Source organism: Vicugna pacos, chromosome 15 (assembly GCF_048564905.1).
Source record: "Vicugna pacos chromosome 15, VicPac4, whole genome shotgun sequence".
Taxonomy (NCBI): domain Eukaryota; kingdom Metazoa; phylum Chordata; class Mammalia; order Artiodactyla; family Camelidae; genus Vicugna; species Vicugna pacos.
In genome coordinates, this window is record NC_133001.1 from 59,458,415 (window position 1) to 59,473,658 (window position 15,244).

Sequence of the window (15,244 nt, forward strand, 5' to 3'; positions counted from 1 at the left end):
AAACCGTCTGCTCTGCTGAAACCCAGCTCAAGGGTGACCTTGGCCGGCCCGTGGGAGGCGTCACGACCTGCTCTCCGAACAGCAGGAAGGTGTTAACGGCGCTACTCTGGGTGTCTGCTCAGTGAGGCCTCAGCTGGAGGCCTGCTGGCTCAAGATCCCGCCGTGTGAGTTGGGAGGAGACCCTGCCTGGGGAGGAGTGTAGGCGACAGAGCAGAGGACCGAAGGCCCCCGACACAGCCTCGCTCAGCCTCCTGGTTCCTAGCCGTCTGGCAGTGCCAAGTGAGCCCCAAGGAGCAGGTCTCGTGGAGAAGCCTGTCTCTGGATGCCAGGACCATCGAGCGTCAGGTCAGGACAGGGAAGCCACCTCCTCTAACCCAGGAGAACAGAGACTTCTTTCCTGGGGTGGAATTCTGCTCAGCAACCCCTCGGGTGCGTTTCCTCGGGTTGTGTTCCCACCATGGGGTCCCGGCAGTCCCCCCCCACCAGTGTCCTACCTTCATGAGCAGCAGACAGTTGGCCATGGAGCACATCACGCGGCCCAGGCGGGACCGCCAGAGCTGGATGGAGGCTGCAAGAGAGGACGCGGTGAGCGAACGCAGGAGCGCCCTGCCTCAGCCCCGACTCAGCCCCTCTGTCCCCGCACCCGGCCTCGGCCAGGGGCTCACTGCTGCTCAGCCCACACCCCTGAGCTGTGCTCCTGGCTCTGGGCAGAGCAAGGGAAACAGGAGGGCGACCGAGCACAGGGTCCAGCCAGGGCCATGTCCCCAGGGTAGCACCCCGAGACGAGGAGCAAATCCTGGGAAGATGAGGGCACCTGCAGCAGGTGGAAGGTGGTGTGAAAGTGGATCAGCAGGAGGTCCACCCAAAATCCCCCGCCCCGGCCGCAGGGCTGGTGGACGGTCACCCGCCGGATGTCAGCAGCCGTGCCTCGGTGGCAGACACTGTTGAGTGGAAACAATTCCTAACCTATCTGCTTCCCCAGGCTTCGAGGGCGGAGAGTGGGGGGACGTGGGGAGCAGGGCGGGGCGAGGGCCAGCGCGCGGTCGGGCGGTCAGCCCGCAGTCCAGCTCAGGACCAGGGACGAGCACATCCCAGGCGTGTCTGCACGTGGGACTGGGCGAGCCTGCCCCTCGCTGACCTGCCTGCTTACTGAGACTGACCCTCCTGCTGCTGCCAGCACCCACGGGCCATTTGGGATCACAGTCTCCTGCAAACGACGCTCATTCCTGGAGCGCTTAAGAAAAACACACAAACCTTAACTGCCGGAATTAAGAACGTAACTCACTTTGCCTTTCAGCAATTAAAAATACATTAGCGGCTTATATTCCTCTTACAGCATCGTTTTTGTGAAAAAAACTCTGAACGATGTCTTTTCTTAATGAAGGTACAATGTGGACTCTCAGTGAGCTGCACTTTGCTTAGACTGTCTTTGCAGACTTCCGAGTATTAATGCTTCCCTCTTTGCCTCTGTTTATCTGCCGTGAGCTATCAGATTTGCAGGCACTGCTTTCTGAGGTCCCACAGCTACCTGCTCCTCCGCAGTAAGGCCGGGGCCTGAGTGGATGTGATGACCAGGACCCGAACACGTGGCGGGCGGGCGTCTGAGGGCCCCAAGACTCCCCTGTCGGGCCCTGCAAGTTACCTGCCCTCAAATTACTGAGAAGGACGTGGTCACCTGGGCTTTCTCAAAGAAAGGGCTCTGTATTCAAAGCACAAACGCAGCCAGAGTTGTTGGTCCCTGAGGGTGACACCCCCCCCCAGGAGGCTCCCCCCTCTTCCCGGAGTCAGGGGCACATCTGGGCACCACACCTGGGGCCCTGCTGCAGCCAGTCTCCCTCGCCAGGTGCCCTGCCGCACCTGGGGCTCTGGCCCCTCCCTCTGCCCAGGGGGCTGCCCCTCGGGTACCCCCCCACTCAGCCTCCTCACAGTGCACAGAGGTGGAGACCACCGAGCCCCTGGCCCAGGGAGGTGACACCGTGGGGACAGTTGATGACCAGGCCCCACAGGCTGCCGTGCAGAGGTGCTGGCCTGAGGACCCAGTGGCAGGTGAGGGGCGCCTCAGGGAGGCAGCAGCTGAGCTGGGGCTCAAAGCGTGGTTGGAAGTGCTTCTCTCGGCTGAGAAGCCTCAGCCAGGAAGCTCGTCTCCCAGCAGCCGGCCCGTCTGCCCAGCGCTCGAGGACACCCTCGGCAGCAAGGCCCCCCGGCTCCGCACGCAGGGCCCGCAGGGCTCTCCCTCCAGCTCCTCGCGGGCTCCCCGCCCCTGCTCCCTCCGGCCACAGCCCGTGGCTCTGGCGGGGCAGCCCCTCTCCCGGGGAGGACCCCAGCCCGAGGGCCTCCTGGCTTCCATGGGCGGGCTGGGCTCCTCTCCCCGATGGCACCACATCCTTTTCTGGGATTATGCGGGGCCGGCGGGTCTTCTCTGCCCGACGGGGCCCCCGGGAGCGGGGCTCGGGTCTAACTTGGCCTTCACGTGTTAACAGCGCCAAGCACGGTGCTTGCTTCCCCAAAAGGACCGAGGAGGCAAACGCATGAAGGGTGAGGAGCGTGTCACTGAGTGAGACGGAAAAGTGAGACAGAGAAATCCCCTTGGGGCCGAGTCTCCTGACGACTCTGGTGACCTGCTTAAGGAAGGGGGGCTGGCCCACTGACCTTGTCTGTTCTCCTGAGAGAGGCTGCTGGCGCTCCCGTCCTCGGCCAGGCCCTGCTGCAGGTTCGCGAGGATCTGCGGGAATTTTGAGTGAGAGCAACAAGAATGAATTTACTTCTAGGCTTTTCCATAATAGATTACAGGAGAAGCAGATTGCTCTGTATGGGAACCAATTTGCCAAGGAATGCTTCACAGGGGCATCGTAAGCATCACGGCTCACGACACACAGAGGTAACAGTAAGCGGGGGAGTGGCTCTCTGGCGGGTGGCGCGTTGGGTTCACGATGCCTGTAAAGCATCCAGAGACATGGCCGTGGGGCGGAGGTGTCCTCTCTGAGAGAAAGGCGTCAGGTGTGTCACCCGGGAGGACGGTCAGTAACTTCTGAGAAAACATGTCTCCCTCCTCCAGGGCACCACGAGGAGTGGGGCCTTTTTCTAATGTCTCGAATAAATCCGGAGCACCTGTCACTTTACATGGTTTTTACTGTTTGGCTAATAACTTTGGGTTGCTTCCTTTGTGATCTGGTTTCCCTGGAAGAAAAGAATTTACTCCACTGTGATCTGGGCAGAGGGCGTATTTTCTGGAGGGCAGGGTGAGGAGAAAAAGCGCTGAGAGTGAAGACTGCCTGCTGGGAAGAACAATAAAGACCCGTGGACTGAAACAAGGGTGTGCGGCGCCCTGTGACGACCGACTGCAGGCCGCGTACTTCCGGGAAACCAGCCCTTTGCTGAGCAGGCCGCCCCGCAGGTCAGCACCGCCCCACGCGCAGCCAGCGAAGGAGCTGCTCTGGGCTCTCCCCCGCCTCGCCGTGTCCACAAGGCGAGGGGCTACTTGGGCCTCCTCGGCCGCCAGGGTCAGTGCTTCGCACGAGGTGGACAGTCTGCTGTGGACATGAAGGTCATCCTCTGGGACCACTCAGGACACACCCGGGGTTCAAAATTGTAACCACGAAGATTAGCTAGTTGGTCTAAACCAGGTCAAATGACATTTTTCAGCTAATCTGTCTTCTGATAAGTAGTCATAAAAACAGAAACTGACCAGGAAGGAGAGTCTTGACGGTACCACTGAGGGAGAACAGGGACAGAGAGAAGGGACGAGAGGTACCGAAGAAGAAAAGCAGGCGGCCTGGTTCCTCCCGGCCCTGGGGGCTGCACACACTGCAGAGGGCCAGCTCACTGGCTTCGAGTCACTGTCAATGGATGGGGGCATAGGGAAGGCACGGGTCTCTGATGGCAAAGCGACCAGAAAAGAGCCCCAGAGAACGAGAACCGTGTGCAGAGGCAGACTACACACCCTGTGAGGGCAGGTCGGGGACTGGTCTTTGCGCCTCACCTGCAGACTGACCCCATGCACCCTGAGGAGGCCCCCTCTGGAGCTGCGGTCTCTCCAGCCTGGGCTGAATCATAGGATGGGTTGAAGAGAACGGACGAAGGAGGAGGGAGAAGTGATGGAGGAGGAGGGAGAAGTGGTGGAGGAGGAGGAGGGAGGAAAAGTAATGGAGGAGGAAGTAGAAGTGATGGAGGAGGAGGGAGAAGTGATGGAGGAGGATGGAGAAGTGATGGAGGAGGAGGGAGAAGTGATGGAGGAGGAGGGAGAAGTGGTGGAGGAGGAGGGTGAAGTGATGGAGGAGGAGGGAGAAGTGATGGAGGAGGAGGGAGAAGTGGTGGAGGAGGAGGGAGAAATGATGGAGGAGGAGGGAGAAGTGATGGAGGAGGAGGAGGGAGAAGTGATGGAGGAGGGGCTCCTCTGAGAGGCAACAGGAGAAGAAATGAGTTCAGGAAAGAAAAAAAAGTGTTCCCACCTTTCTGGTGTCAAGATGTGGACTTTGCAAAGTCACAGTCACAGTGCATGATCTACAAGGTTGCTTCCATAAAGCAAAGTGCAGAAACACTCCCAACCCAAAGGCTGAGCCACTCAGACTGCCATGGCCGCATCTCCCTCCCGTCCCTCCCGTCCCTCCCGTCCCAGTGCAGGTCAGGTGCTGGGAGCAGTCCTGGGTTTGCTTCCCAGAACGATGAAGGCATTGCACCTAACCTGCTCATTGTGGAAGATGGTTTGTGAAGCCGCGGTGGCAGAGTGACACCGCCTGGGCTCTGGGAGAGCAGACGCCGCGGCTGCCCCCTGAACCTGCGTCTCAGCTCCACCAAGTTCACACGAAGGCCTCGCGGCCGAGCAGGCTGCCCTTTCCCTGGCATGTTCCCCACGAGGGGTACATGTTTGGCGCCTGGGGTTCTCATGCCTGCGAGCCGCCCGCTGACTGCGGGAGGCCAGGACCTGGGGCACAGGAACACCACCAGGTTGCCTGCTGGGCACTGGGCGGAGGGAGCCAGGCTCCCACCCCGGCCATCGGTCTGCCCCGCTCAGTGCAATGCTGGGCGGCCGTCTGGGGGCAGCAGGCAGTCACAAACTCCAGGGGAGGAAACACATGACTTCTGGATGTGTGCTGTCACTGAGCAAAATGACAAAAATGGTGTCAGGTGGGGTTATTTTGTGATGAAGGCTTTACTGGGGATCAGGCAGAGACCACACCATGGCAACGCTGGTCTGCAGGGTGGTGCTGAGTGCGGGGGCAGGAGCCCTCTGGGCCACGGGTCTGGCCGGGCTCCTCGGAGCAGATGCCAGCACGAAGGAAGGACAGGCTGGTCGGCTTTAGCGCAGGAGGATGATGTGGGGCGGGAAGGACGAAATGGGTTGGGAGGGAGACAAGGGCCCATGAGATGCCCTGCAAGCCCAGAGGGAGAGCAACAGGACAGCACATGCTGGGTGAGGGAGGCGCAGCTTTACTCGGGGCCCTGGCGCAGCGGGACGGCACTACTCCCACGCCCATCTCCAGGCCTCTCGGGGGAGTCCTCAGGAACACGGGGCCCGGGCGGAAGCAGCTGGACTTCGTGCAGGCAGGGATCTTCTCCAGGCCCTGACCGTGGGCGAGGAGCACCCGGGCACTGGGCTCAAGTACACGGCACAGGTCAGGAAACCCACACAGGCGGGCTTGTCCCCTGCAGACCAAGGCCTCTGTCGCAGAGGCCGTGATGAGAGCGTCACCTTCCCAGGACCTGCACCAAGTGTCCAGGCTTCAGACTCTCCAGTCGGAGCTGCAGCAGGTGCTGGTGGGTCCCCAAACGTCTCCTCGAATTGTCTCCCCCCCATCTCCCCGCACACCCGAGCGCCTGAGTGATGGCGCGCAGGGTGAGGCTGTGGGCCCGGCACTGAAGCAGGTGGCTGGGGGCTTCCACGCAGATGCTGGCTTCTGTCACCGTCGGGGGCCCCCACCGGGTCCATCTTGGTCTCACAGCGCGAGTCTGCGTACTCCAGCCTGCGACGTCCCAGGAACCAGGGTCGTGGCCCTGGTGCTGGTTACTGTGCCAAGTGGACAGGCTTCAGAGAAGCTGGGCTGTAAGCTCATCCCCGGAGCCGGGGTGAAGGTGGGGCCAGAAGCACAAGTATGCGTTTTTGAGACCAAATCCTGGGAACAGATCAGTGCTGCCCAGGCCGCAGACAGGCGTCCTGGCTCGGCAGCCAGCAGAGCCTCAGAGAGGGCAGTGGGGGGCAAGGACCCAGCTCGGGGAGGGAGGGGGCGGGCTGAGGGGCCGTGTCTCCAGCCACAGGAGCACCTTCGCCGACGCAGCCCCACCCCATTCCCCACATCTCGGGCCCTCCTCCCGAGAGGCCTTGAGCCTGAACCCCCCGAGCTGTGCCCCAACTCCAGCCCACAGACGCGCTGAGACAACAGATCACTGTCACTTTAAGCCACAGAGTTCTGGGCTAGTTAGTTATGCAGCAGCTGGTCACCAACACACAGGGACTAACAGTCACCGGGCACTCCTGTGGGAGGCCTCCCGCGAGGGACAGTGCAGCGGGGCGGCATGCTGAGACATGCTGGGGGTTTGGTTTTCATCTGGAAATCCCAAAACGGGCTCCTCAATGGTGTCCTAGAACGAGCTGCTCTCTGAAATTCTAAGACTGAGGCAGCAGTGGATCTGAAAGTGCACGGATGCTGCTTGGCGGTGAACGAGGGGGAGCCAGGGGAAAGTGGCCTGGGAGACGGTTCCGGAATGTTCTGTCAGCAGACAGGTGTGACCAGAGCTGAGAGGCTGCATCGCAGCACCCCTCCCTGCCCCCGCGCGCGGGTACTGGGCTCGTGTGTGCGGGTTCCAGGAGGGGCAGTCTCCCTCCAGCCACGCAGACGGCCGTCAGCACCCTGGACAGCAGGGCGGGCGGGCAAATGACTCTTGGTTGTGTTTTACCCAAGAAAAAAACCACGTCCTCATATAGCCCATCAGCCTGACTCCGTATACACCGACACCACCTCATCTCAGACTGTATTTAGAAAGGCAACTTGTCACTCATTCATGATTAAAAAGACCAAACCCAAGTTTCGAGCTCTCTGCAGTTATCCGGGGAGGGGCGGGGCAAGCGTTCTAACTGGGTAACTGACACCTTTGGTAGGTCACGTACAAACGCCTCTGGGTTCCCAGCAAACTTCAGCAGCCCACAAGAACATCCCACCGACACCTGCTCCAGGAGTCCCGGAAGTCTGAGGACCCTGGTGTACATGCATAACCTACTTTAAACTCTGGGTTCTGATTCGTATGCAGGGTGTAGCCCCAAACCTGCTTTTCGGATGAGCTCCAGGCCACACCAGCATGGGTGGTCTGGGGACCTCAGTTTGCAGGAAAGTTCCAGAGGAAGGAGGCTTGTACCAGTCCCTCTGTCAGCCTGTCTCGGGTCGTGGGTGGTGCACAAAGGATCCTGTGTATGGACCCCTGGAGGCTGGCCCTAACTCAGGGACCCACACAATCCAGACTGATGTGGGATGCGTAGAGGGCTGAGCTTTCTCTGGACCGTCCTGGGACCTTCCCATCCCTACCACAGTCTCCTAGGGGAGAAAACAGGTTTTCCAAGGTGAAGATGCTTCTCAGAGCTGCTCCGAGCCACTGAAGGAACAGTAAACACTCAGGGACCAGGCACCGCGCCAGGTGGCTGATCTAACCCGCCGGGCGGCCCAGGGGCGGTGGAGACGCTCCTCCTCCATGGGGGTGGAAGGGCGCTCGAGGCCTCTGCGGGCCGGTGACTCCGCTGGAGGAGTCAGGGTCACACCTGGAAACGGCCATCTCTCCATCTGCGGGACTCCAGAGCCCCTCCAGCCACGGCCTCTTCACACCTTGAAGCAATGCTCTCTTCCTTCCAGGCAGATCACGGAGGGAGAACACACAATGCCAAGAGTGCAGCGTCCAGACCTCACTCCCCAGGGCCCGCTCGTTGCTGGGCTACCATGTGGGTGTCGGGTGGGGCGTCTGCCAACCTGCGAGGCCTGTGGGTCACCCTGGAGCATCAGATTTCACGCAGGGTTGGGGCTGCTGAGGGCTGTGGTTGACGTGCCCAAGTCCTTGTTGTGGGACTCACACGGATGCAAGCTGGAGTCCCCAGAGGTGCGAATTTCCACCTGAGCCGAGTCAAGATACAGATCTCGCAAACCTGACCACAGGGGCTCCGGAAATCTCTGCTCGTGCCCAGGAGTGCGTCAAGGACACGGGGCAGCGGGAGCCATGCTCAGCTTCTCCATTTCCTCTCCGCTTGCCAATCACTCCCGTCTTGTCTGATGAAGCCACCATCAGCCTGTGCTCTGCCAGAGCAGCCGGGAAGCAGGGCAAGGGAACATGTGGGTCAAGGGAGGCGGACGTGGTCAGCACGCGGATGGCCAGCCCAGCCCACTGGCAGGGAGAGGGCCGACAATGCCTGTTGTCTCTGCCATTTTCAACTTCGTTTACCAGTGAAACAGCATAACCAAGCACATCCACTTGCTGGACATCCTTTTTAGAAAAGGTCCTCAGCCTTCCTAGAAGCGCACCAGCCGCCACTGCCTGGTTAGTGGCCTCCCGCCGAGACCAGCGCAAACCAGCGTCCCTTCCAGAGGGCACGTGGGTGTGTCTGCCCCTCTGGCTCCTTTGGCACAAGGGTCCCTGAAAAGGCACTTCTTTACCTGGTACTCTTGGCTGGGCTAAGCTGGTGGTGGGTGGAGGCTGCAGAAATCAAATTTAGGGCAGGACAGCACTGAACTCAGAGCCACACTGGGCACCTCCCCATCCGTGACGACCCAACCTCAGGCTGACGCAGCTTCACTATTTATGCAAATGGGTTTTTACAAACCTGTTCAGCTGGCTCTTTCCCGACTGGCCTGCAAAGCTCCCCTGGGACCCAGAGGTGGACGAGCCCGCGGAGAAGAGGGCGGGCAGGGACAGAGGGAGAGGCACCGCCACCTCGATGTGACAGCCATTGTTTCCTAAGGCACAGCAGTGCGGCAAACGTACTTTACATCGAGGTACATTTTACTCTTCACGGATACAACAGAGTTGAACCAAACATTCACGCTTTCGCTGCGTGGTTCTTACTTGTCACCCCCTTCTTCGAAGACAACAGAGAAGGCCGGCGCCCCGGACCACTTCGTGACAGTCACGAGTGATGTCCCCACGTGAAAATCCACGACAATGCCCTCAGCTGGCTGAACGCAGACTAACCGCCTGTTGGCGAACCTTTCCCGAAAGGAAGAGCCCGGCTTCTTCCGAGCAAACGACAGACGGTGCCTCCCTGAAGCGGCGCAGCATCGCCACAGGGACGGGAGAGGCGGTCTCACGTCCAGCCGGAAGGCCAGGGCCTCAGGGCGGGCGGCCCGCCGCCTGGAGGAGGAGACTCCAAGCCCCACCTTCCTCGCCCCGTCACTTAACGGAGGAACCTGACCTGCTGCTGCTGCGGCTCGACGCTTCCCCATCACTGTTACTCCACAGCCAAGGAGGATCCAGGAAGCACTTGTGAACCTTACCTGCCCCGGAGTCAGAATCACCAACGACAGCTGTCATGATACAGTGTAATTTGCTTTGATTCTGGAACATCTTAGACCATCATCTCTTTAAATACTGCTTCAGTGCCTCTGTCAGACACGAAGCAGGTGCTCGAGCCTTTGCAGGGGGGTCTGGCGCATTTAAGGACTCCCAGCGGCGGCGTGGGCGTGTGAACATGTGTGATTTCTACACAGGAGAAGTGATCCTGCTTCTCATTTACTACTAACACCGCGAAGGAGGATTCAGGCCTCAAGCTCTGCCAAAGCCACCCACTGCCCCCCGGAACAATGTCAGCAAGAGCAGCGAGCAGCACGGCCACAGCGACCCGGGTCACCCCGCCCTCCTGGAGGAGGGGGCGGTGATGCTGGTCGCGGGGGTGGGGTGGGCACACGGCAGCGCCATGTGCTTCCTGTGAGGATGGGAGAGAAACGGGGTGTCCCCCACCAAGCGTGGAGGGACGGGGCGGTGGTTACCTTGCTGCAGACGGCCTTCACCCTGTGCAGCCTGTCCAGCGACTCCTGAGGGTTCCCCAGGTACTGCTGAAGCTCCGCGTGTAGGATCCGCATCGAGAAGGGCACCATGGAGCCTGCAGGTAAGGTCAGACAGAGTTAGGCTGTTTGCTGTGACCGAGCACGCTCTCAGACTCGGATTTCTTCCGCTGGCCCAGCACCTTTCTGTGGTGCGGGGACAGTCTGACCTCCCGCCACCTGCTTGTCCTGTGTGCTGGGCGGGTGGCATCCTCTCAACCTTTCTGGTCATCTGCCCAGCAGGACAGGGGACTGGGATGCGGCCAGGCTGCTGGGAGGCCAGGTGTGTGAACAGATGAGGTGGACGCGCAGAGAGCACAGGCACCCTGGATCCTCTGCCCACGGGTCATGGGCTCAACTCTCCCACGAGGCGCAGTCGTAGGAAGTTTGTCTCGCATTTCTGTCTAACTCTGCAGGTAGGTGGGGCCTGGAGCCAGGACCCTCTCTGTACCTGCTTCCCTTGACCCCTCCTTCCCCCGTGGGCCGGTCTTTCTCGCTTCCACTGCCCCATCGTTGGGACACAGCTGGGTGATGTCTGCGCCCCACCAGGAGCATGGTGCCCACACCCGCACCATCAAATAGCCCTCAGCCAAACCACCTCCGCCCTCAGTGCTGCATTTGTGTCAAAACCCAGCCTGACCAGGCCCTAGATGACTGGTTATCCACAGGGCAATTCAGCGCTGCTCCTGGGGCCCCGTGGCAGGAGGGGGCTCATGGCGGCCAGGCACGCGCCCGCGCACACGTGAACCCACAGGGATCATGTTGTGCAAGTAAGATTCATATGAAGTCATTACAGCTCAAACCAGTTAAGCTAACACACAGACCTGAATTTAGCACCAGAGGAGCTGCGTCCATCTGTGTTATCTGTTAAACAACACACTGAAGGCGACCAAGATGTGTCCTGCGCCCCAGCCGGCCCAGCCACGTGGATGGCCGTGGCCACCTGCTGGACAGGGCACCTCGACTCCAAGCTCTGTGCCTAACATGCCATTCCCAGCACCACTCCTTTCCAACGAGAGAGAATGCCAAGGTCCAGACTACAGAGACGGCGCTGGGGTTCTGGTGCCCTCACCGCCGTCGGGGCTAGAAGGAACCCCATCGGGAGGACACACGGTAGCTCTGTCCGAAGGGGACGTTTCGTCTTTTTTGAAGATAAAAATCAATGAATACGTACAACTTAAAGAGTGAACCCAACTGCGCACTATGAACATTTGTTAAAAATAACGTATTAACACTGGTATCAAGTGTAACGAATGCACAAGAGAGCACGTCGTTTGTAAAAAGCACAGGGGATGGTCCTGTAATATTACCCACGACCTAAACTCTGCAACAGCCTCTGAACACAAGCCCGCCAGGAGGAGACGCCACCTGACCGGTGTGACAACTGCAACATCATAAACAATTTGATTAATCAGGGGGAGGGGACAGCTTGGTGGCAGAGCGCTTGCTTGGCACGCACAAGACCCTGGGTTCAATCCCCAGTACCTCCATTAAAAGATAAGTAAGTAAGTAAACCTAATTACTGCCTCCCCCAAAATAAAAAACTAAAAAAACCTGTTTGATTAAAAGCAAATTAAAGAGGTTATGACGGCAAATGAGGAACGGCTTTCAAAAGAGGAACCATGGGAAGGGTTTTGAAAAGGGAATTTGAAGCCTAGACAGGAAGAGTAACTCTGAAGTTGTCAACATTACAGGCAAACTAGAACAAAAACACTTCATTTTGAGAAAAAGTTGGCGTCCGTGACCCTCTTGCTTTCCCCACAGGGAGGTGACGTGGTGACAGGTGTCCAGAGGGCTGGACGCTCCCCCGGCTGTGTGGGGAGGTACAGGGGTGCGTCTTCAGGGACAAAGATGACTTGGGCGGGGACCGTGGGGAGACGCTCGTGAACCAACTGCGCCCCTGTCCTGTCCCCGTCACAAGGTACAGCAGCAGGTGGGGGAGGAGCTGGGTGGACCCAGGGAAGTGGCCTGTGACGGCACCGTGGACGGGAGGCCCGGGTGGCCTGAGCTCGGCGCAGGGTCTGTCGGCTGCTTCACAGAGTCTCCTTGAAGGACACGCCTCCCGGAGCGACGGCCACGCCCGGGGCCGGTGCTCAGCAGCAGCGAGCGTCTGGAAGCTGGCCCGCAGGCGTCTGCACTGTTCCAGCCCGCCGGGCACAGCCCAAGGACCGAGGTGGGTGAGTCCGCACCATTATTTCTGAGACACCAGGATGTGGACGCGAGAAGACGACATTCCTAAAATGGGATCGTTTGCCAACAAAAAGGTCATATTGGTTACTTCTTAGGGGCAGAAACAATGCTTCCCAGAATGGGAGAAGATGTGTGCAAGGTCCATGAATGAAGGGCTAAAACTTAAACATGTAAAGAACAGCAGCAAATCAGTAACAAAAAATAACCCAACAGGAACGTGGGCAAAGATTATGGAGGAGTGAGCTCCTCACGGGGAACACACGGGACATTTAGCTCAAGAAGCTGAAGCAAGAGGTAGAATTTCAGCCCCACCGGGAAGAAGGCCGACCACACCTACGGGCCCACAAGCGGGGAGACAAGCCCTTCAATACACTGGTGCTCGGGGTGTAAGTCAGTACAGCTGCTCTGGAAAGTCCTTTGAGCATTCCTTTGAGACTGAAAACACGAACGCCACACACGCCAGCGACGCCTCTCCTAGTTGCACCTCAGAGACGCGCAGGGACACGTGGGGAAGAGAGGTGAAATGAAGACAGGCAAGCGCCTCATGTGCGCTGAAACCGCCTACGGGTCTCCCCGCGGCGTGTGGTGTGCGCTGCGTGCGCGAGGCGGAAACGCGACAAGCGGGTCTGGAAACCAAGTCACGTGCAGCTGCTCCGGGAGGGGTGGAAGGGGGGCGCCTGGAAGGCTGAATCGGTAACGCTTGGGCATGTCACAAAAAGGTCTGAAGTAAATATGAAAAAATGTTAATATCTGTTAATTATCTGAGCACTTAACTCTTTTTTGGCATTTAAAAATTTTTAATTTTTGTTGAGTAACCGACTGGTCGGACTTCCAGGCGGGGCTTCCGTTCCTGCAGCAGCGGCTTCGGGCAGGACGGGCGCCCTCAGGCCGCGCTCAGCCCCTCTGCCAGGCAGGGAGGGTACGTGACATCAGGCTGCCACCGCGGCTCCGGCTCCGCAGCCACTCGCTGCTTGGACGTCCCCTACCGGCGCCTGTGCTGTGACGACCACAGGGGCTCGGTGGCCAAGTGTCACTCTAACATGTCACACCCGCTGCGTCCCGTCGGGGCGCAGGGGACCTCACGGCAAGGAGGAGAAGCGAGCTGCCTGCTCACGGCCCCAACCATGGCTGCTGAGCACCGCAGCGGCGCTGGGGACGAGCTCTTCTCCCACTGCAGGCGGCCTGAGCAGACGCCTGGTTCCAGCGGCTCCTCACCCGCCCTCCGGGGCCCGGAGCTGCGGGACGCGTGTGCAGCAAAGAAGGGAAGACACGGTGGACGGCGTGCAGGACAGGGGAGGACAGAGCCAGGCGACGAGCAAGGGAGGAGTCAAAGGAAAGCAGCACAAACCACGCAGGACTCAGCGCGGGGCCTCTGGGCCTGGGTCTGTTCAGTGACCACTGCTGTCAATCTTTCCCGGGAAAAAAGCGAGAATTCCAAACAACTGACTGAAAGATAGTCTGAGTGTGTGGAAACACACACTCCATCCTTTGCAGAGGCTGAAACTAGCTCCATGAAATTGCTAGAAATGTCAGAGAAACACGTAAGACCACAGTACTCTTCCTTTCTTGGATGAAAATTAAATTTTTTCATGATTTTTACTCATGATTCATTACTTCTAATGAATATTCTGAATGGGTAGAAGTTATGCCCAACATTCAAATAAAATGTATTAAAGCTCATTCATAAAAGTTATTGATTTGTCTGTATCATTACAGCTTCCCTTTTAAAGCACATTTTAACGACTTGCTCTGCTTACGTACTGCAAGCTGAAATGAAGGAATCAGACCGTTCCTTTGTGCTTGTTACACCACAAAACGAGAAGAAAAATTAGTAAACATTCAGCACAATGTCATGGATGAATGTTAACACGCTTTAGCTAAAATACAAGCTTTACGTCTGTTTCGTAATTTAAATTAGCTGCTTAATGATGCGCAGGTCGTCTTCTCTCTACCCCTATCCCAACGCAGTCTAGCTTCAGGGGGAACCAGAAGTGAGCGTTCCAGCCTGCACATCCCCAGGACGCAGTCCTGATGGCTGGCGGAGGAGGACAGCTCCACAGCTGGACCCCAGGACCGCGCTCTTCATCTCACAGGAGGCTCAGCTTCGTCTCCACCAAACCCCTGCCCGTGAGGCGTGAGCAGGACTGCACGTCCCCCGGACTCCATCTGCCACCCTGCCCTGGACCCGGTGATGCTCTGAGCACAGGGGCTGGAGGTCAGAGAGCAGCTGGAGCTTTCACTGGCCGCCACGGAAACACTGCTTTTAGGTCTCGTAGTCATTCTTAGACAAAGTGCGGCAAATTCAGAAGCCACGGATGTGTGAACAGTCATTCTGAATACACAGTTCACGTGGCCCTCAAAAGGAAAAGAAATGCGAGCGTCCTCACGTGGCTGTGTGCTTTAGGGCGCCGTAGTTCAGAGCCACTGAGTGATGGGCCTGTGTGCTCCAAGTTCAGAGCTCTTGTCAGCACCAGATGAAACACCGACCCCCGCTGCTGGTCCCCAGACCAGCAGTGGGTCTGGCCCAGCGCCCGCGAGCACGACCAGGTATGAGGCAGGCTGGTGGGGGAGCGGGTGGCCACGGTCAAGCAGGGTGGGAGAAATACGTTTTCCTCTGCTAAGGGGAAACACAGCCGCCCCTTCAACAAGTGTGAGAACAGTCACCTCTTGATTCCCGAAGCTGTTGGGCCTCAGTGATTAAACACAAACCTCCCAAACCTCCGCAGTCAACATGCTCTAACCTCTGCACTGAACGCCTTCCGGGCAGAACCACCGAGGAGGGGCAGCAAGGCTCCTCCTCGCTTGGGTGGAGGTCGTCTGCTCACGGCCACCCATGGAGGGGTGGCCCTCCCGCGGCCAGAGGTGCAGCTGCAGAGGCACTCCGCTGAGCCACCAGCGGGAGGAGGGTGCCCCGAACAGCCTGCAGACACTGTCCCCTCCACACGCGCCCGGGAGGACGTGGGACTTCCTCGTGGAGAAGGGGGCCTCCTGGCACCGGGTGGAGGCGGACAACATCTGGGAGAGGAGGGAAAGGTGACTGCCTG

At 58.9% G+C, this 15,244-nt stretch overlaps 1 protein-coding gene across 3 annotated transcripts in view; it reads right to left on the reverse strand.

Moving 5' to 3' along the window:
- TRAPPC12 (trafficking protein particle complex subunit 12) overlaps nt 1-15,244 on the reverse strand; it is a 51,429-nt gene that overhangs the window by 9,417 nt on the left and 26,768 nt on the right. For all 3 annotated transcript variants that reach the window (XM_072938267.1, XM_072938265.1, XM_072938266.1), the window contains exons 6-8: nt 9,957-10,069; nt 2,650-2,722; nt 495-568 (exon numbers count right to left, since the gene is read on the reverse strand). In XM_072938267.1, coding sequence (XP_072794368.1) covers nt 495-568; nt 2,650-2,722; nt 9,957-10,069 — 260 coding nt within the window. The remainder of the gene's footprint in view (nt 1-494; nt 569-2,649; nt 2,723-9,956; nt 10,070-15,244) is intronic.